At 35.3% G+C, this 20,284-nt stretch overlaps 2 protein-coding genes and 1 pseudogene across 3 annotated transcripts; all 3 read right to left on the bottom strand.

Annotated features, from left to right (window-relative positions):
• Positions 1–75: 75 nt before the first annotated feature.
• Positions 76–4,939, bottom strand: LOC141711435 (protein TIC 22, chloroplastic). The gene is made up of 8 exons (XM_074513874.1): positions 4,524–4,939; positions 4,366–4,431; positions 2,532–2,606; positions 1,467–1,517; positions 1,148–1,207; positions 999–1,070; positions 602–637; positions 76–517 (listed from the first exon to the last, which is right to left on the bottom strand). Exons 1-8 carry the CDS (start codon positions 4,893–4,895, stop codon positions 425–427), a joined length of 825 nt encoding a protein of 274 aa, XP_074369975.1. The 5' UTR covers positions 4,896–4,939; the 3' UTR covers positions 76–424.
• Positions 4,940–5,399: 460 nt separating this feature from the next.
• Positions 5,400–14,580, bottom strand: LOC141711436 (phosphatidate phosphatase PAH2-like). Of its 2 annotated transcripts, none has more exons than XM_074513876.1 (11): positions 14,429–14,580; positions 11,746–13,756; positions 11,222–11,631; positions 11,051–11,124; positions 9,910–9,994; positions 8,698–8,784; positions 8,481–8,553; positions 7,446–7,489; positions 6,728–6,856; positions 6,525–6,620; positions 5,400–6,079 (listed from the first exon to the last, which is right to left on the bottom strand). In XM_074513876.1, exons 2-11 carry the CDS (start codon positions 13,535–13,537, stop codon positions 6,023–6,025), a joined length of 2,847 nt encoding a protein of 948 aa, XP_074369977.1. In that variant the 5' UTR covers positions 13,538–13,756; positions 14,429–14,580; the 3' UTR covers positions 5,400–6,022. The 2 variants fall into 2 exon arrangements, with proteins under 2 accessions (XP_074369977.1, XP_074369978.1); XM_074513877.1 differs by having other exon boundaries at positions 11,746–13,660; positions 14,429–14,566.
• A 1,566-nt stretch (positions 14,581–16,146) lies between these two features.
• On the bottom strand, positions 16,147–18,079 carry LOC141710527 (dehydrodolichyl diphosphate synthase CPT3-like; annotated as a pseudogene).
• Positions 18,080–20,284: the final 2,205 nt, after the last annotated feature.

Raw genomic sequence — 20,284 nt, forward strand, 5'->3', positions numbered from 1 at the left:
CTGGAATAACTTATGTCTCAAATACTATTGATTTAGAGTAAAGACTATGCTACTAATGCAACCACACAAAGCCCAGGGGGTTAAACTTGCCTTTACTCAGTACTATGGTAACAAACACATACATATCCAGGGTAGGGCCAAGGCTAAAGAAAATCGCCAATGGAGTGATCGAGTTAATCTTATGTTCTACAACTACATCTAACTCAAATATTACCCGATAACAATGCAGTATTTCATGACTACCTTTTTGTGACAAAGACCCAGCTATAACAATTGCAATTACTGGCTATATGCTGAATCCAACCTGCCATAATCATTTTGATTTCAAAAAACCCTGAGGTGGCTATTGCCATGTCTGGCTCTTGCGCAGATTACTTTAAGTTTCTTTGCCTCAATATTTTGTAATGTGATCGTCTGTAGGCAACTATGCTTTTCCAACTTCCTGGATGTGCTGAGAACGGCTTTTACCAGGAGGAATGAAGATCAAATCCTCCCATCCAGAATTCTTTTCATTAATCTGTAATCACCAAAGAAAATGTAAATCAGAGTCACGTATACCTCCTCTGCTTCCCTCAACGAAAATTTGAAGTAAAGAAATCACCTCCATTTTTTTCAGAACATCTTCCAGACTCCCCACCTGCCAAGGAGAAAAACTCATCTTAATTACAGAACATTAGCATGTCATGTTGAGCAAATTAATAATTGAAACTGATACTTTGGATTTCGTAGCTCCTAAGAACGTAAGGTAGATGAAACAATATATTTATTTTTGATACACCATCTTTCAGAACATTATGAATTTTGACCATTGCTACAACCATTTCCCTCCTATGGAAAAAGGTTACAACAAGATACAACTGGAACAATGCAGGTTTAGGTGAAATTATCTTCCTTTTTGTGTGTGTGGGGTTGGGGGGGGGGGGATTTGGAGATTAGAACTAGAAGGGTGAATAAATAACATTGTGACATGAAATAACCAAGAGACCTGTTGATCATACCATAATCTGTTGAGACACCCCAGGTCCTCTCGCTGACCTTGACACTGTTGACAATTCTTGTTCAATATCTTCCTGAAACAATAAAGAGCACTCAACCAGTAAATAATGTCATTAACCCATGTCACACCAACAATCTCACGAAAACAAACCTTCCGGAAATATATTGGGCAGTAGCGCTTATTTTTCTTCTTCACAACCAAGAGGTCTGACTGTACATGCATGAGAAAAAAGAAAAGTGAAATCCTGATATGAAGCAAGTAGCTCATTGGATGCATGTCAGAGTTTGATGTATTCGAAATAATTTAATTGCAATTGATGTAGACCAAACAATCTTGGTGTGCTTTAAGTATAGATGAAGCCATGATACAACAACAATAATCAGCTAATGATGTGCTTGGAAAATTCATAATATCATACCAATTGAAACTAGATATATGAGCCAATGGCTCCTCAGAAAAATTGGCGCACCTGGAAAACAGGGACTCCATCAAACCCACTCCTGACATCGGAAGCTTTCAGCTAGCAGCCATAGAACTTAAATGTGAGTGTAAATGAAGTTGGTGACTGACAAACTCGTCAAAGTAAATGAAGAATGACCATCGTTATAAAAGGCAAACAGAAAATTAAAATATAAGCTCATCAAAGAGCATAAGGAATTTGGGTAACTTGCAGGAATATTAACATATCAATTAAAAGCAAAGGGGGTAATTTCAGTCGATAATTTCTATATTCTTTTTCAGCCAAAATATATATTGCGCACAAATATCAATAACTTTGATCGCATGTTTATAGAATTAAAATTTTTATTTATAACAGTACAATAACCAAATAGCAGGTTCTCAACAGTTTAAAGACGTATGAGACCCCGACTTTCTATGTGCAATATAATTCAAGCAACGGCAAACCTACTTGATTTGGAAATCCTTTGTATCTCTTTTTTCTATTAAGTAGAGTTTTAAAGATCAGAAGAAAAATATGTGTTAGTGGCATAACCTATTATCCATTTAATAACATGCTTGTTACCATGAAAGTATTGTTGATCCCATATGCTTACTTAAGTGTGCACCAAACCCAAAAAACCAGAAGACAGATTCCATATGCAACATTTGTATTCTTACACAAAGGCACAAAGCTAAACATATAACTATCTTTGGAAAGTTAATATATGACTAATAAATCAATCGGGATAAACGGCTTATGTTTGGTTTATATATGATATTGAAATCAATACGCGCAAGTAATTGTGTTACAACAGCCAAAAAATCTTACAATTCCTCATATGTATCACTTTAGTAGCACTCATAAGTAGCTTAGCAGGCAACTTTGATCATAATCCATTAATAATAATTAGTATTTTGATGGGAAATATTGGGCAGTACAGAAATAGGATTCCATGAATTACTTTCAATAGAAAGTAATTAACTACTTTCGCTGATATTAAAAAACGATCTTGAAAATGCATACAAGTTACAAGAATGTGCATCAAGTTCTTCACAGAAGAAAAACAGTACTGGGATACACACATACACCAACCTCTAAAGCATTTTTAATTTGTACAGGGTCAGGCATGAACCGAAATGCAATTCCTTCAACCTTCAACATGTAGACCTATATAGGGTACAGGGAGCCAATAATTAATACAAACAATTATTTTAAGAAACAAGCATGCCTAAAATCATATGCTAAATAAATATTACAAACGAGGTCATCTGCATGATGTACTAAATTAACAAATCATAATTTATGATGAACTTTAAAACTAATAACCATAACGAGTTTGATATTTTAGTTTATGTAGTACTTCCTTCGGTTCCAATCGCTTGAGAAAATCTAAATTTGACTAATCAAATTGACTCAATTTTAAGACCCCAGTTTTGATGTAATATACTTAAACTGGACTATAAAAATTGAAGCTTGTTGCACTTCGGACAGTTTGTATTATTCATATTTTGCATAGGCAAATGTAAGGCGAATACACAATCTAATTACGCAAATCATTACAATTAGAATTCTAAAAGTCTAAATGTCAAAGTACGTTTGGTTTCACCATTCTAGGCCAGTGTTGTAAAAAGCGCGCCTAAGTGCACCACAAGCGCCTTGACATAGGTGAAGCAACGGAACTTCAAACAGGTGTGCGCTTCTGGTTTGAAAGTGTGAAGCACAAGGCAACAAAAAAGCGCACTTTGTTGACTGTTAGCAAATAAAAGTGAAAATAGCAGCTTTTAAATTCATTTCAAGTCCTAACAAGCATCACATAAAATGAATAATAAATAAAAGCACAAGAACAATGATACTTATGATTATAGCCACGTCAAAAAGTTAAAAAAGAATCCCTAAGTGAAGATCTTCAGCTCTCCAACGGCGTCTTCATCACTTTTTCTATAATATATACATATGTATACCATATAAACACTAGGCCATACATGTGTAAGTAATTATCTTCTTGTCTCCACTATACATACATCTATACCTAAACGACTGTATATATACATGTATATACATGTATATATAAACGTACTTCTCTCCATTTCTTCTTAATATCATACAAACAAATGTAAACCCCATATATATACAGTTACACATACACTACATATATATGGCACTTTGTCTTATTTCGAGCTCAGCCACAAACTCAAATTATATTTGTTATCCATTTTGAGTCTGGTTATTATATTGGTTTTTACCCTAGAAGTAATTTTAAATAAACTATTACATTATTTATCGATATCTTCCATATATATAAAATGATTAATTCTTTTAACTTGTGCGCCTCGCTTCGAAGCGCGCGCCTCAGGGCTAGGCTCCAGGAGGTTCTGCGCCTTAGTGCACCTAACGCCTTCGTCAACACTGTTCTAGGCTAGAATGAAGAGAGTAACTACCACCAAATGTCCAATATTGCCGCTAAATTTTATTCCCCATAGTCCAAAGCATACGATCCTCGACCAAAGCCAAAAGTAGCAGGAGCTTAAATGCACACTCAATACTCAAAAGCAGAAGCACTATACAAGCCACACATCCATTATACCCTAAGCAACCAAAAGTCACATTACGTATAAACCTCGTGAATATAAATAGGCAAATTATTGTCTAGGATCAAAGCAAACCTTACAAACCTCGTGAGGAAGTCCTCTAACTTTACAAATATTCAATATTTTGAACATATTCTTATACTCGAATAAAGCATTTATTCACATTTTCTATTTAATCTCCTCTCGTATAAACCTGCATAATTACTAAATATTCCTACAAACAGTCATTTCCCAATCCTACATACTTTATCTGAACAAAAAATAATCTACATTACTGAAATTCCCCGTTACTTAAACTCACAATCCCAAACCAAAAATAAATTACACTAAACAATCACCTGGTCAAGAGTAATCGGAACGACTTTAGCATGACCTTTAATCCCACCTCCCTTCCTCAACCGAACCTAAAGTCACAAAACCTAACAATTCAATCAATTAATCCCATATAAATACAAATAATGTAAATTTTCGACAAGTAGGAGGCGAAAAATGTGACCTGAGAGAGAAATGCTTCGGCGTCTTCTTTTCGAAAACAAAGCAATCCAATAGACTTAACGCCATCAGGATCAGACATAAGCACAAACTCATTACTCGAATTACTAACCGTATACACCGCCGTTCCGATCAATCTCTTCGCAACGCTATCGACGCTCTGAGCTGCTTGTTTTGATTGATTCACCGACGCAAACGGCAAGTGTCGAGCTGGAGATATTAAATTCGCCGGAATTAGAGAAATTTTCGGCGACGGCGCCGGAAAATTGGCAGCGGCGAGGCGGTGGGAGAGGTCGGTGGAGAGACGGTGGATGAAGGTGGAGAGACGAGTTATAGGGTTTGGTGGTGGGCCCGAGGAAGCGTTTGGAGACTCCATTGATGAAGAGTTGAAGAAGAGAGAGAGAGAGAGAGAGAGAGAGAGAGATTAGAGGAAATGTTGGATAAATGGTTTTTGGACTTGTGGTTTGGGCCTTTATTGGGCCTAAGTGATGAGATTTGGCCCATTTGTGCATATATACTTTAATGGGCTTTTAGTTGCATATACAGTTCAAGTATTTTGGCAAAAATAATATTATAATATGGAAGTAGGAATTACTGAAATTTCAAGTCATATTATTAACTAATATTCAGCGTAAAAAGTAAAATTTGGGTCTCGGTCACAATTTGAAGTAAAATAGCTCTTCTATCGTATAAAAACGCAACATTTACTTTTGTTTCTTAAGAAATGTAACGGGGTAATGCGTTTTCTAAATCAAAATTTGAGTTACGAAAGATGAAAACGAAAAACTGAAACCGTACAGAAAAAAAGGTATTCTCATAAGAGTTTAAACTTTAAACTAGAATCTAATGATCTATAAATGAAATGCTAGAAGAAGTTAGCTACAACAATTGTAAATGAATGTTATTAGGTATAAGAGTGAACTGTTCATCAAGGCTACACAATTTACATCTCAGCTAATTCTAATTACATGATACAACTGGATACTACCACAAGTTAGTTCGAAACTCATTGCATAGTCTGCGATTCTGCTTCCCGGAAAATTCTTCAAACAAAAATTTTGATCTCACTTCGTCGTCTTGAGGCCTAATTAGTACTAATAAAATGGAATAAAGCCTTCTCTCCATGAAAAATTCAACCAATAACCAATTCTTTAGACACATTGGTCGAATAACCGGATAAAAATATGAAGATAAAATTCCGGCCCTCATTAAACAGCATTAAGATCCTAATTTTCTGTTGTCAGACAAGACAGCCATTCCTGCAACTATCAAATAGCCCATTCAGATCCAAAAGACCATTCGCTGTTCTTTTATCCGTCCTACCCTTAGCTACATTGTTCTTTTTGATATTTCCGGATATGGTGTCCTTCTACGTAGCTCTGTTGAGATATACTGATGTGTCCAAGAGAGAGCCCAAAATATGTCTAATAAGTTTTCTGAGCTTACAGTTGGAGGGCTACCATAGGCATTCTGCCTTTCGTTTGAAACATCTAAAAAGTTATATCACATATCCATGAGAGGAGGTGGCAATTTCCAAAAGTTCCAAGAGTTAAAATCTTCCTGCAACCATGATGAAGAAATAATTAAGCAGACATGGCAACAAGAAGATCTGGCATTTTCTAAAAGTTGTTTAAAATCGTCCTGTGACCATGATGAAGAAATAATTGTGAAGAACATGAGGCAGGCAAAGAATTGATGCCACTAGGCCCGGAAGTAATGGCAGCGCCAATTGGCAAATTACACTATAATTGAATATAGAGACCTGTTAAATACTACAACATACTACACTACTAACATGTGTTTGAGTGACACAACAATGGACCATTTTGAGTTGAGAAACAATCTAACATCAATGTGTTTAGTTATGGTTACACATCTTTTTCCATGTGAAAATTTTCCAAATAATGTAAGATGCCTTTGGTTAAAGTTACACATCTTCTAAGGTGAATATTTTCCATTATTTATGATGTCAAAAGTCAAAACATGAAAGTTTAAGGTCGCAAACCTGCTCGGCCGAGGGAGTCGGAGGAAACATGCCATTCACAAGAGCATGAAGAGAAGTATATGATTTCTTATCACAGCGATTCACAACAACCTCACCCTAAAAAATTAATGACAGATTATAAGTATAGAATTTGATTGTTAAGTTGCACCCTAAATCTTTACATTATATATATATATATATATTATATATATATATAAGAGTACCTTAGGATTGATAATGAAGATTTTTCCTTTAGGGATTCCAACTTTAAGATAGCTAAATTCATCAGTATCTCTGTTTCCGAAACCAGCATAAAATGGATTTCTATCAGATGGAAAGCACGCCTTTATATCCTGCATATTTGAAGAACCAGATCAGACTCAAATGTGCACAGTCAATTACTCTCATAAGTCACATACACAGACACTCTTCTCTGCAGTGTGATATTCATTGCTTGTAAACATTCCCCATTATTATTTAATTAATTTTTTTGTAGTTTCTCTTTAATACGATAGGCTTCAAGATTGCATGTATAAATATGTTTTAACTATATTAAAGGAAAATTGCATATGAATGTGTATAAAGATAAGTCTCTGGCTGTTTGGGCAACCAAGAAAACAATTGAACTTCTTTGCATATTCAGACGAATATATTATAATTTAAATTATCTCATGCAGTAATAAGCAGATGGTACTTATCTCAATCCTTAGCTAGTGAAAAAATCATTTAAGAACTAATTCAACTCTTTTAGTAGTTCAAATATAGTTTCCCATAATGAATAAAACATAGTTTGCATGCCCATCACAAATAGTTTGCATTGGCACATTTAATCGCTTGAAAAATTAGGAACAGTTTTGCAAATATAGATTTAAAAGAACATATTTTGTGAAGTTAAAGGCTTATCAGAGGCAATTACAGATTCTAAGAGTAACATGGAACTACCTCCAAGCAAGCAATTTTGAATTCATGGGGAGCTCTTCTTATAACTGCATTAGAAACGAGAGTGGGACAATACAGAAATGAGTAAGTTTTCATCTTAATTCAACTGAAAAAATTACGCAAGTCCAAGGTTAATGACTTATTTATTCAACGCAAAGATAAAATACTAATGTTCATAAATCATGACGTACGTACAGACTATTTTTTTAACGAACTTTGTCTTTGTTGTCACCAAGTAAATTTGTTTAAAATAGATCATATAGGGGAATAGATACGAAGGTTGTGCAGTAAAGTGGAAGTGAAGGATCAGAGAAAGCAGTGGCAAACTCAGCACCAGGCCGGCATATGCTTTGGCCCATGCTGACATGGCTAGAATTTTTTTTGGAAGTCATGCCTCAGTTCAACACAATTAGTCCATTTGTTACTCTATATGCCAATACATACAAAACTTATATAAGAAAATATTACAAACCATATTAGAGACTTCTCACCTCCTACAATTTACAGGTTTCTGATATATACATAATATAATTTGGACTATTATTTTGTGTTGGCCAAAAAACATAATTTAGCCCTCCCTAGATACATATCTTGTGTTCGGCATAGACAAAAAGTAGTGAAGATGAGACTGAGAAGATTAAGAAACGTGTATATAAGTTTAGAGGAATAGAATGGGTGAATCCATTCCAACAACAAAGGGTTGGAAGATAGCAATTTGATGTGATCCTTATTTAACGATAAAGGGAGAGAAAATAGATAATATGATGTAGTTCTTTTGATCGACTCCAAGATATCAACATGTGCAAATATTGAAACAATTCAATACCAAAGTTATTACAAACAGAAGTAACATGAAAATGGAGCTAACTAGAATCAAAGCCATATTTCTTTCGTATACAAGTCAGGTTGATAGAACTTCCGGACAATAAATATATGTGACAATTTATTTTGAAAAAAAGAAAAAGAAAAAAAAATATTAAAGGATTAGCAAATAACAAGGAACATTTGAATGAGTTTCATGACATAATCAACACTCACCTTCTCTGAACAGGGAAGGAAAAAGTCCGTCGGGGGAAATAACAACAGGCCCATCAGGTAATACCTTTCCATCCTGCATAGAAATTCTGTCTGAGAGTCCCAGTAAATAAATATACATACAAACAGATGCAATAGTTTTAATAATATTTTTCTACATAAAATTATAAAACCAAATTTTGTTGCCATGCAAGAGAATTGTAAGACAGGACTAATGTACCTGGTTAAGATTGAACAGGAACTGTCTAGTGATGCCAGCTTGAGAAATTGCTCTGGCACTCAAAAAAAGCAATTGATAACCGTTTTCCTGGAACAGTAACAAGGAAAAGGAAGCATATTTTCTTGTTATGGAGAAGAATAATAACTTTCTTATAAATTCAATCATCAGCTATTTATATCAGCAATATCTAAAAAAATAATAGTACATAATCTACAATTCAAAAATAAACACAAGTTTAACTTTGGTAGATATATGGCTCCATTACTATTTTATTCAGGTTATTAAGTAACCATCTTTCGTTGATTTTAATTTCTTTCTTCTTCATTAGAAAATCATGTGAAACCAAGACGAATAAATGATTGAAAAAGGTCGCACTATTTGATGGAACTAGTCATCTTTTACAAATTATTTTTCCAAGTCACTGATATATGTAGGGTCTTATAACTAGGTACGACTACTGTCCCTGGAATCCCCATATCTGCTACTTAAGTAAGCACATGCCACTTGTCTGTACTCCGACTCATTTAGCTCATTCTCCATATCTGATTGTTTCAGATCTCTGATACTAAAATCATCATGTGTTCAAACATAATATCTATAATATACAACCTGCGCATCAGAATATCTCACTCTGTTTCTTTCTATATGTAGTCACCGGCTGCCAATATATTGTAGCAGCACCAACCATCACATTATTTCTACTATAACCTCACGTCCCCATCAATTTTCTGAAACTGGACCAAACTGGCTAGTCCAGTATAAAATACTTTTCAAAGTGACCCAGTAGCCTACCTGGCCATGCAAATTGCGAAGGAACTATGTTTTTCAGAGCTTGATTGCAATCAACGAGTTTAAACCTTTTTCTTTCATTTATAACTGATTCAGATATCTTATAGATGGACATGTATAAAGAAAAAGTAACAGAGATCTTAGATTTCATTATAAAACTATAGTAATTTATAATAGTAGACTATGATGTTTAGGAACCACTTACTATTTTTCCTATAAAATCACCTTCCGAATGACCAAGTAATGTTAAGTGGATAAAATTTAAATTTCTTTGCACAATTATGGTGGTATTATATGAATGCATAGATTTATAAATTAATACTTGGTTGCCTATGAGCAACCATGCACTATTATATAGATCTGCAACTGATGAGTGATGACACAACATATTAAATTTAAATTAGTGAAAAAAACATAGCTGACCTTAATAGCTGTAAAGAGATGTGCAACCCCAGTCTGTGACCAATCTTTCCCAACCAAAGGCATGAACTGGCCTAGAACATCAGATCTGTAATACAGAAAGATATGTCTGGATTTTGAGTCTTAACAATGGTACTGGTTAACAAATCCAAATATTAAGCATCTGGTAGTACTAGTTTTCTGATTGTATAAGATTAATAGATCTAGTTGTTAACAGATCAGGCTGGTAGTAGAGAACATCAGATCTATGACACAAAAAGATATCTCATGTAAGGATTTTAAGTCTTCTCCATGGTACTAGTTACGAAATCCAAATATTGAGCATCTAGTAGTACTAGTTTTATGATTGTATACAAAATTAATAGATCTAGTTGTTAACAGATCAGGCTGGTAGTAGATATTTGTTTTTCAGTTAACACTTTAGACATGAGAATGTCATTATGAATGTTATGAGCTGGGATCTTCAAGACAGTTCTGCAAAAAGATGATAGCATGATCATCTTGCTCTTATGCCAATTAGCTACTAAGAACTTATAAGGCCAGCTTATACGGAGTAATGGAGGTGTGTAACACCCCTCAGACAAGCACCCTCCCACATATAATACCCCTACAAAATAAAAGAGTGACTAGCATGTTTGACTCGGAGCAAGGAATTAACTAATTAATTTTTATTTATTTTAAATATTACTTTATTAGTTCCCGTGTTACTTTAAATATATTAATTTTTTTATATTTATATAAAAAATGTATATAAAATGAATGTTATTGAATAGAAAAAATGTTATTTATACATATAGATATAATATGAACTTGGTGTGACTTAAATCTAAACCGATAATATTACATATTAAGTTTTGTAGGTTTCATGCCTTATTATTATTTTTTCAACCATAACCATTTGTCAGTGAGAGTATTTCAACTCGGCATATTATTTCTTTATAAATCTTACTAAACAGCTAATTATAAATACATATACACACCAAAAAATACTCGGGTATTAAATTCCTCATTTACACACTTTTTCAAGAAAAATTATTGATGTGGACTGATCAAGAAGCCTATTTACAGAGTATACCTACTCAAAATTTTAAAGATAGCTCATAGTGCTTAATTTTAAAATCTCTCCCAGATTTAGAAGACTTACTTAGTAATTGTACCATCAACGTCCGTGATAACAATACGAGTGTCCCACCTCCACAAGTATATCCTAGCATCAACCTGTGAAATATGTACTTCAGGTAAGCTAGTCGTTACACACAATAAAAAAAAGATATTCAAGTACCTAGATGAGCCATGCAACAAGTCTATAAGCTACCTGCTGCTTTCCCAACATCGGAGTTGAAAAGGTGAATGTTACAATGTTTCGTCCTTCCTTGAGATTTAAGGACGCCAGCTGCTCAGTTGTAGGTGAAAGTACTCTAATTCCTTTCTTTTTTGCCTTTGATTTAGAAACTTTTTTATTAGGCACTTCTTTATCCGACACTTCTTCATCTAGCACTTCCTTGGACACTACTTCTTTGTCAGAAGCTTCCTTATCAAGATCTTCTTTATCGTGTACTTCTCCCTCCTTCTCCATGCCACTAGTGCTCTCTAAAGATATTTCAGAATCAGCACTTCTCGTGCAATCAACAGCAAATGGTGCATCTTTCATGCTACTGGATCTGTTGAAGGGCCAGATACCCCAGCTTCCACTTGAGGAGTGTTCAACACTTTGAGAAGGATCCCCTGTAAGAATCAAGTTAACTCAATCAGTAGACATCACATTTACGTTCAAAGTGCGCTTGCTTGCTTCTACATGCAAGAATCCACGAAGAATACTATGCAAACGACAACATTTACCAATTGCAAGGCTGGTGTCTGAAGCTTTTAGTTCCTCCGAATCTGAAGCATCATTGGTTGTACGCTCTGAATTTGATGAACTATGTGCACTCCCCTCATCTGACTTTATGCTGCTTTTGTAATTTATCCTTATCGATGCCCACTTTGATAATTTGGGATTTGTATCTAATGAATGGCCCAAACGATGATGAATGGTAAGTTTGTCCAATCCATCAACGTGAGACCGCATATTAGGTAGAGATTCAGCCATTCGTCCTAGGTCCTGACCTGCAAATTTGTTATTTGTAGGTATCCTAATCCCAGTTGATATTACTCTTACCTTTTCTTCAGACTCTTCACCAACAGATGGCAAGTCTTCTTGCTTAAACTTTTCTGGAGTCCCAAATTCTGAATGAGAAGATCCATCCTCTGATTCAATACCTTCCGCTGTATGTGAGGAATCATGCTCTTTATCCATGTGATCAATAGGGTTCACCTCCACGCATCTCTTCTGTCCAATTCTGGAGTCGTCTAGATGGCTAAAAGGAAACTGTTCTTCGTCTAAACCTACTGATGAAGACTTATTTACCGCCTCATTTCTGACAAATTCGTGACTAGCCTCTTCAGAATCGGAGAAAGGTTTAACTACTGGTTGGGGCATCTCCACTTCATATTCTTTCTCATCACTTTCCTCACCTTGAACCGAATATATTGGGGCATTGGAACTAGAAATAGTGAGTGTACTAAAGGAGTCAACTTGTTTGGCTACATCATCTGTATAACCAACATAAACAGGCCCAGAACAGGTTTCTGTTAGAACTCTATTATTTTGTAAAGTCGATTCTTCATTTTCATAAAGCTTCGCATCACTACAGGCGCTGTCACCTAAAATTCCAGGAGTGAGTAAACTTCTGACTTCTGAAGTAGCCTCAATGCTTGATTTCGAATCAAAAGTTTCCGTCTGCATAGAGACTCCACCAGATTCTAATCTCTCCTTGTCTTGTTCATTATAATCATTTAAATCAATCTTCGAGGTTTCTAAAGTTTCATAATAAACTGTAGGCTGGCGTCGAATTGCTTTGTTATTTACCTTGGTTACACCACCTTCTACCAAACAAGCATCCTTCTCAATCAGAAAATCCGTATTCGACACACAATTTAAAATGTCTGGGGCAGATGCTCTTGACTTGTTATCTTTGTCTTTCCTGATAGAGGCGATATTGGTTGACCAATTTACCTCCAAGAGATCCGCGGCAATCTCAGCACTCTCCAAAGATTCTGCCCTAACAATATCAGCATCCTCTTCCACCTCAGATTTATTTTCTTTTCTGCGATTCTTTCTGAAAATTCCCATAAATCCAGACTTGCGTGAGCTAGGCCTAGCAACAACTGTGCCATTGCTCACTTGAATCTCCGTAACAGCTTTAGGTGAATCAATACCTTCATTCCAACTCTTGCATTTCGTTGGTCTCCTTTCCACCTCATCCATCTCCTCACCCGAAGATGCACATGATATTATCAAATCACCTTCTTCGGTATCCACCTCCATGAGAAAATAGGCTTCCCCTGTATGATCCAAGTACATACGAAAATCGGCATCATCACCGTTAACATTTATTTCAATAGCCTTCTCCTTTGCTTTTAAAACCCCTTGAAATTTTCCAAAACGAACATACCAAGGCGATGACTTAAAGGTACCATCCTGCTGCTCAACGACAACAATATCAACAGCACCGCCAAACGGATGAAACGGTGCAGAAACCGTGTACACACCTCGTGAAATATAGCTGCCTAGCTTCCCTACCGCAAACATTCTCCTAAAAATTAAGTTACTCCACCAACCTGGACGACAGATTACTCCACTTGGTAAAAACCCAATCCATTCCCCCACCAAGACAATTATTAGCGCATGTAGCTCCCGTACTCTACACTCGTCCTAAATTCAGCAATACGAAATTAGCAAGAACCCGACTTACAAAGTGCCCAAATCACAAAAACTTTCCGCTCTATAAAAATTCCAAAACCCAAGTAACTGCTTCAAAAATCCATAAAAAAAAAATCAAAAAATACCCAAATCCAGGAAACTCTTAATCACAATATCATGATTTTAGAACTAAATTAATTGCTTAAAAATCCCCTCGAAAACAACTCAACTATCCAAGTTAAAACTACAATCAAAACCAATTTCACTGACAACCAACTCAACTAAAAATTCTTGATAAATTACCACAAAATCACAATATATGAGATAAAATAATGTCCTTTATAAATTAATGGCTTCAAAATCCACTCGAAAACAACACAACTATCCGAGCAAAACTACAATCACAACCAATTCGTTTGACAACAAACTCAACTACAAATTCTTGATAAATTACCAAAAAAAATCACAATATACGAGATAGACTGATAGAATAATGTCCTTGATAAATCAATAACAACTGTTCTAAATGATCAACAAATTCTATAAAAAAAACACCCATGTGAGTAACAACAAATAAATAAAAAAACAAGAATAAATAGAACAAAAACAATAGTCATCACAGAAAGCATATTAACATTAAGATAAACAAATGTACCAGACAAACATATATCATTAAGACATTAACACATCCCAATAAACAAACATGTCATTATACACATGTACATGATACATGCATAAATGTGTGCGTGTATAGATGAGATAATGAAGAGACAGACAGACCTGGAGAGAAGAAAGACAGTTTCAGGAGAAAATTAGCGGCAAGACCGATCTGGAGAGAGAGAGAGAGAGAGAGATTTGATCCTCGTACGTGAGAGAGATAGAGGGAGAGAGAGAGTTATGTTTTGTTGGTTATTAAAATATTATTATTGTTTAATTTTTAATAATTTTTTAGTCTGAGGAAAGATTTGCATGATGGAGTGGGCGACACATAAGCTGGAATATGACGTTTATGTTCTTTTTTTCTGGGTTTGGATTTGGTACTTTCCTCTTTGCTTAAGTTCCGTTAACGAATCGAATCGAGCCAAATTCATATTTTTTAATTTTATCAGATTTGGATCGAAACGGGTCAGAGCTTCGAGTCATTAACATTATTTAAATTTTAATATATAGCCCAAGGTTGATTTTTTCTTTGAAAAAATATTATCACTTGATCCCTTAAATAATTGGTAATTTTGTAAATTAGAAAAAAACTCGGGACAAAAATCTATAATGCGAGTAATGAATTTGTTCGGAAACATAAATATTTCCTCTAAATTTTTTTTGTCGGGATTTCATTTTAAATTTTGAATATATACATGTAGTGAAAATTTTGAATAATTCAAGATATTGGATTTAAGTTCGAAACTAATTAAATTTTAAGCTGCTCGGAATTAAGCGAATTTGAAATTACAATTTAAGTGATCTCATTTTAAATCCATCATTTAAAATAAATTTTAAAAACTTTAAAAACATAAACATTAATCTCTACACAATTTCTCGTAGAGCCAAGGTCCTTTATTTACCGATTCCTGATATAAGCAAGTTTACCAGTAAACAGTAAACACTGGATACATTCAATGGCTAAACACTAGAGCTGAGCGTCGATTATTCTGTAGAAAACATTTTGCAAGTTGAATGCCAGCTGCAGTGCCATTGGTTGCCAGTCTTCAACACATTTTATCTCTTTGCTTTCCCAAATCAACCAACATGTCCGACTTTAATATACTCATCAACTTATTACTTCTCGAAATAAGTTCCGATATCCATATCATATGATATCCGGCTAGGACTGTAATTCGAGCTGGGCGGCTCGACTCGAACTCGTTTAAGTGGACGCAACTCGGCTCGTTTAGTTAAACGCCGAGTTCGGGAAAACGTTCCGACTCGTTTAATTATCCGAGCCAGCTCGACTCAACTCGTGAAATTAAACGAGCCGAGTTCGGGTAGAGTTTTTGGCTCAATTAAGTGTAAAATTAAACGAGCCGGCTCGTCCGACTCGCTAAAATCGGGTCGTTTAGCTAAACGAGTCGGCTCGATTCGTGAAATTAAACGAGTCGAGTTCGGGCAGAGATTTAGGCTCGACTAGTTAAACGACCGGCTCGGTTTGACTTGATTAATCTCGGCTCGAAATACGCCCGGCTCGAAACTCGGCTCGCTCGGCCCGAATTACAGCCCTATATTCGGCATATGAGATGCAGATGTAATTGCTCAACAAGTCCGACTTAAATATACAAATGTATTATCCAGAGCAATAAGAACTGTTGCCGAGTAGAATGAATATAGATGTACGAGCAAAAAATAATTTAAGCTTGCTAATGTGGCAGAATAATTTGTTACCCAGTAGAATGAATACTCTAATACATGTTCAAGGAAAGAAATGCAGAACTACTAAAAGTGAAGCTACTTTGCCCAATTAATTGCAAAGAAACAGCAATGAAATATATATGCAAGTACTGATAATGAAACTTAAAGGAGAATGCATTGTTATTTCACAATCGCAGCTACATACGCCTGACTGATACATGGTTAAGGCTGAGTTTAGGAACTAATTTACAATTACATAATTCACACTATCCTTAAGCAATTGCTCGTGAAAATAATCTACACTAATTAGCTTCTCAAGATGCGCAGAAGGTTTCACACATTAGTCTTCCCTACTCAGATTCAGACTGCACACAGAATAGAACTTACGGCAAGTGAAAATAATATTCTTTCGCAAGAAAACTCCTGCTTATGTGAGAACATGATTTATGTAGATGTCTGAACAGCCTTTAAGTATTGATCTGTAGATAGAGAAATTAATTGATCTTTCTAAAAAACACATTAAGTTTAACAAATACCTAAGTGTTGGGAGACATGATTACTCGACCGTAAACGTCTGACCATTTATTATTGCTTCAGTTTACTCTTCAAAATACAAGTAGTTCCTTTGAAAGTCCAAAACTGCCCAAACCAAGTGCCAGAATCGGATCTCTGGCCAAAGCACCAATGGAGAGTACAAATGGCAAAATGAACTCTGCCACAAAAGGAAATTGCTTAGCCGAGTCTCGCCTGAAGTACGAATTATAATGTCAGGATCAGGCGTAACATACATATATTTCTCAACATCTCTGACATCAATTAGACGCTCTTCATGTTCCTTCCCAATACTGTTCAGTCCAAATAAGCCGTATCCAGAACCACTTGCTTCTAATACATTTATTTCATCCCTTTTTTCTTCGCAGGATTCTTGAACAGCATGTAATATCTCATCAGTAGAAGTGTACGCAATACATATGGAAAGCACTGCTTTCGAATTATAAGCAGTAGCCGCCATAGCCCTTTCAGCTGCCAACCTGACAGGCTTGCTCAGAAGTTTAAGATTTCCCAAAAACTGGACCCTAACTCCGTATTGGTTGACTACTTCCCTCTCTAACAAGGCCTTCAATTTTCTCTTGCATCAACTCCATAACTGATTTAACTTCTTCCGGACTTCTTTTAAAATTATCGATGCTGAAGGCATAAATGGTTACATATTTGACATTGAACTCATAACAATATTTGACCATCGACATAAGAGCAGAGAAGCCAACTCTATGCCCGTCCCCTTCTATCAATTTATTCTTTCTAGAAAACCTCCGATTCCCATCCATTATGAAGGCAATGTGGTTAGGGATTGGACCCCTAGAAAGAACCAAAAAGATGCATTTTCTTAGGATTGCCATAAAATAAGCAATATAAGTTCTTTGATCCCTACTTTTTGTAACCATCCTGATCAACAAGTGGACAATAACAAGCAGCAACTGCAAAAAAATGTTCTGTCCATATTAATCCCCAAAAAATATAAAACATTAAACCCCGCAGATCCACTTTATTAAAAAGCTATGATATAATGCAGTAATGTAATAATAATCCTCATATACTAAGCATAGAAAAAAGGGATTGGTCCCAATACACGCAGTTTTGCCCATATATTATCATAAAACGGTTTTCTCTAAATGCGTGACCTAGCAGATAGCAAGTATAAACTTGACCATCGTTCAATTACATAAAACGCTAAATACAATTTTCCATTAGGTAACACACCGACACTAGCTATCAAACAAGTTTAAGATAACAAATGTGGCAAAGTATCAAATAAATCTGTCAGTAACAAATAAACTCATACGAATAGAGCATGCAAGTAAAAATTAGAATGTGCAGGAAATATCACAAACACTAGTTCAGACAGGAAGCTTTAAAGATGACTTTAGACAATAAATAATAAAACCAGCCTCTTAAGTTCAGATACAGGAAAAAATCTAAGGGGACTTATATCAAACACTTATAACGCATTGCTTAAGAAACTGCTTTTGTCTCATTATGTAGTGTTCAACAGTCAAACAAAAATGTACTGTAATGCATTGAACATATCTGAAGTTTTGATTAGGCATAAGCATTGAGTCATACAGTTGCAAGCATTATGACAGGAAAACTAATAATTAATTAATTTGTAGACACAAGGAAATCATGACATAAACAATCAAGCAATCAAAAATAAGTTGATTGATTTAGCAAAAAAAAAAAAAAAAATAAGTTGATAAAGAAGAAGAATATTTTCATTAATATTAAACATAGAGTACATTAAGATTCAGATTACATTAAGTAAATCATAATCCTAACTACTCTAATTTGGGCTTCTTCTTCTCAGTCTCTAACCTCCTTGCCCTGCGCTGGTAAGCTCTGGACATGGAGTATGGAAGAGAGATGATCCTCTCCTGCAACTCCAAAGCAGCAAGGCGTTGCTCCTCAGCTACCCTAGCACGTCTCTCCTGCTCCAGAGAGACTTCCATCTCAAAGAAAAGAATGATGAGTTGATCATCCTACGAGAGTTCGTCAAAGATTTCTCTTGGAATATCAAAGGAGCTGCAAACAACCCCCTGTGATGGACACGTAGTCCGAAAGGATCAAAGTTGTTAGGAATATATGTGCATTAGTTTGATGATATGTTTAACAAAACACTTAAGTAGAAGTTTAGTGTTTGCAGCCTCAACGGATAAGACCACATTGGCTATCCGTTGATGGTGCAGCTTTACTTAGAAATAAGTCTAGTGTTGTAGCACATTTCAGTCTCTGTATTTAAGATATAATTCTTAGAAGTTGAGAGAAAATATAAGTCATGTTGACTACTAGAAGATATGCAAATAGGAAGGTCAATTGTAAATATTTCATGCCTTGTAATTTTGTATAAATGAAGTGGTATCAACGGATGTCTTAAAGACCTTCAACGGATGAGAAACAAAGCTTCAACGGATGTCTCTAAAGCTTCAACGGATAGAGCTTCAACTGCTAACACATCAATGGATAAAGCCATCAACGGATGAAGGCTTCAACGGATGTTCTGTTAAATAGCAGTTGATAAGTGGTAGTTGTAACAGCAGACAGAGGCACATGGGTTGACAGAGATAACTGAAATGTGGAAGCCTAATTTCAGGAACATCAGAAAAAGCAGCCGTTCTACTCTAGTACAAAGAGGCAATAGTCAACAAAGTACTTGAGTGATATGGAGAAGAAACAAGTGGAGAACTTATTTTATTATTGTATTTTTATCTTTGTCTTCACTTGTACACTTGGTGATATATAAACCAAGTAGCAGCTAGTAATTAGATAAGAATTTTTCCAGTGCTGTTTAGAAAAATCTTGAGAGAAAAATTATCTAGTTTGTACTAGGATGCAGCTGTGATCAACATCTTGAATCACAGATTTTCTGAAATACCATCTCTGGTGGAACAATAATCCACCAGAAAAGTTTTTAAGGTCTGTTGTGTTCTTTATATTAGTGCTTGGATATATATCTGTCTGTATTAGCTTAAAGCAATTCACACACTTGTTTATCTTGAACACAAAGCCTTTAAAACTGCTCAAAACTTGAAAAAGTTTTGAGATTTACATTCAACCCCCCTTCTGTAAATCTCATTGTTAGTCCACTAGGAATAACAATTGGTATCAGAGCAAGCTCTTGACACACAAAGAGTTTAAAGGTCTTGGAAACTAACAAAGATGAGTAAGAAGGATATTGGAGTAAAAATCCCAGTTCTTGACAAAGACAGTTATCACCATTGGAAGGTGAAAATGCACCTTCATCTACTCTCCCAAGATGAAGGTTATGTAAACTGCATTGAGAATGGTCCTCACATTCCCCACAAAGTAGCCACAGTTGCTACGGCCACAATTGCTGTTGGTCAATCCATTCCAAAACCTAGAGCAGAATGGACAATGGAAGACACAGAAGAAGTCCACAAGGATAAGAAGGCTATGAACATTTTGTTTAATGGTCTTGACAAGGATATGTTTGATAATGTGATAAATTGCACAACTGCCAAAGAGATTTGGGACACAGTTCAGCTACTGTGTGAAGGTACAGAACAAGTAAAAGAAAACAAAATGCAGCTTCTCATTCAACAGTATGAGTATTTTCATTTTGAAGAAAATGAATCTTTAAATGACACATTCAATAGATTCCAAAAGCTGTTGAATGGACTGAAGCTGTATGGTAGAGTGTACCAGGTGAAAGATTCAAATCTTAAATTTTTAAGATCCTTGCCAAAGGAATGGAAACCCATGACTGTCTCCTTGAGA

Source organism: Apium graveolens, chromosome 3, assembly GCF_009905375.1.
Source record: "Apium graveolens cultivar Ventura chromosome 3, ASM990537v1, whole genome shotgun sequence".
Lineage (NCBI taxonomy): Eukaryota > Viridiplantae > Streptophyta > Magnoliopsida > Apiales > Apiaceae > Apium > Apium graveolens.

Excerpts from the sequence above, each read along its gene's own strand:
- LOC141711436 (XM_074513876.1), bottom strand. The coding sequence starts at position 13,537 with ATGTTTGCGGTAGGGAAGCTAGGCAGCTATATTTCACGAGGTGTGTAC. Across the intron at positions 8,785-9,909 it reads ATCTCTTTACAGCTATTAAG|GAAAACGGTTATCAATTGCT; the intron begins GTCAGCTATGTT and ends TTACTGTTCCAG. Across the intron at positions 6,857-7,445 it reads TCAAAATTGCTTGCTTGGAG|GATATAAAGGCGTGCTTTCC; the intron begins GTAGTTCCATGT and ends TCAAATATGCAG.
- LOC141711435 (XM_074513874.1), bottom strand. The coding sequence starts at position 4,895 with ATGGAGTCTCCAAACGCTTCCTCGGGCCCACCACCAAACCCTATAACT. Across the intron at positions 1,071-1,147 it reads GCCCAATATATTTCCGGAAG|GAAGATATTGAACAAGAATT; the intron begins GTTTGTTTTCGT and ends TTATTGTTTCAG. Across the intron at positions 518-601 it reads ATGTTCTGAAAAAAATGGAG|ATTAATGAAAAGAATTCTGG; the intron begins GTGATTTCTTTA and ends TGGTGATTACAG.